A 1799-nucleotide genomic window follows, 5' to 3' on the forward strand; every position below is an offset into this window, starting at 1 on the left:
TACTATATCTTACATGTATATGTACTATATATACATATATACTATATCTTACATGTATCTTGTCGCACCAGCCGGCCATGTAGCGGAATGTATCGATGGACATGCCGACGTGTGTCTTCAGCGCTAGCGTGTAGACTGCCCCCGAGTCGAGTGACTCCAGCGTCGCTAGTTCCTGTCTATGTTCATCCATGAGATCTGCCAGCCTGCAGCGAGTAACGCAAGCACCCGCTCAGCACACGCTAACCTCTATAGAGAGGCCACCTCTCTATAAAAGACACCTGTCTATGAAGGACCTCGGTCTATGAAGGACTTCGTTTATAAAAGACACTATTCTATGAAGGACACTTTTGGTGTTTCCTCTGATTATCAGTTAAACAGTAAAGGCAGTAAATGAGAACTGTCTATGAAGAATACTTTTTGGGGTTCCCTTTGGGTGACCTTGATATACAGTTTTAACTGTATTTAATTAATCATTTAATAAGGTGACAATTAATTAATCATAACAATAAAATTATAAATTATAAACCCATTCGCAGCATCTTTCCACAACTATTTATCATTCACGTAATACAACATGACTTGTCGCGCTGGTGCGCAGATTTAACACGACATTTATGAAAGAAGTAAGTTCTTACTTATACATGATGGTTTGTCGTTCCCTTGCACTCATCTTACCCCATTCACCAGAGTAGAATGCCTCCTGAAATACACACGCACACATCGACAAATTATAAAGAAAATAAGTTCAGTTTGATGAAATGCATGTTAATTACATATAAAATGGTTAATTTGACAACATAACACATGAATATATATATATATATGATACATAATATATGATACATCAATATATGATACATCAATATATGATAATATCAATACATGATATATTTAATATATATATGAACTAAAACACAAATCAAAACCTTGCAGCTACTGTTACTCATTTGACAACATAACACATATGAACACAATCTTCTGTTGTTAAACAAACCAATTTATATATACATATCTATATATATACATATAAACTAAAACACAAACGGCGTAAACAAGTGAACATCATTGTGCAAGCGAACCTTAGCGCAGTGAACAGCGTAATCGACATCTTTCGCAGACGCTTTCGAAACTTCGCAGATCACCGATTCGTCGTTGGGGTTGATCGTCGGGTATGTTCGCCCGCTCTCAGAGTCAATGAACTCATTGTTAATGAACAGTTGCCGTGGAAACCGCAGATCCATGTTGTTTGTGTGGATGTTCACCTAAAAGTGGGCGCCGGTCAGTTAAACTATCCTCTCTTTTTTCTTACACTTTCATATTCTTATAATTCTTACTTTTAATCTTCTTTTCTTACCTTTCAGTATTCTTATATTCTTACTTTAATCTTCTCTATAATCTATATGCATGTTTACTATAATTTTTTATATATTTATATATAATTTATTTTTATTAAAATAAATAGTAGCTGCTATTACTAACTATAATCTAAATATAATCGATTAATAAATTAATAAATAATAACTAGACACAATGCAAAATCGCAAATGCATCTCATCGGTCCCTCACATCACCATCAACTGACGACAATCAATCAATCGATCGATCAATCAATCAATTAATCACTCAATAACAATCGATCGACAACAGCGCCATCTACCGCCAGAAAAAGACGGGATTTTTCCGGGACGGGGAAACGTACGGGCTCGAATTCGACCTCCTTTGCGCCGCCGCCTCCGCGCGATTTCACAATGGCGTTGCGGACAAACTCTGCAAACGTCGTTCCCATGTAGACGTCTTCG

At 36.6% G+C, this 1799-nt stretch overlaps 1 protein-coding gene across 1 annotated transcript in view; it reads right to left on the bottom strand.

Moving 5' to 3' along the window:
• LOC106818114 (cytosolic 10-formyltetrahydrofolate dehydrogenase-like) overlaps nucleotides 1–1799 on the bottom strand; it is a 27848-nt gene that overhangs the window by 12976 nt on the left and 13073 nt on the right. The window contains exons 8-10 of the mRNA XM_014822835.1: nucleotides 1080–1262; nucleotides 636–700; nucleotides 53–203 (exon numbers count right to left, since the gene is read on the bottom strand). Of these exons, the coding sequence (XP_014678321.1) occupies nucleotides 53–203; nucleotides 636–700; nucleotides 1080–1262 (399 nt within the window). The remainder of the gene's footprint in view (nucleotides 1–52; nucleotides 204–635; nucleotides 701–1079; nucleotides 1263–1799) is intronic.

This window comes from Priapulus caudatus, unplaced genomic scaffold (assembly GCF_000485595.1).
Source record: "Priapulus caudatus unplaced genomic scaffold, Priapulus_caudatus-5.0.1 Scaffold2033, whole genome shotgun sequence".
Taxonomy (NCBI): domain Eukaryota; kingdom Metazoa; phylum Priapulida; class Priapulimorpha; order Priapulimorphida; family Priapulidae; genus Priapulus; species Priapulus caudatus.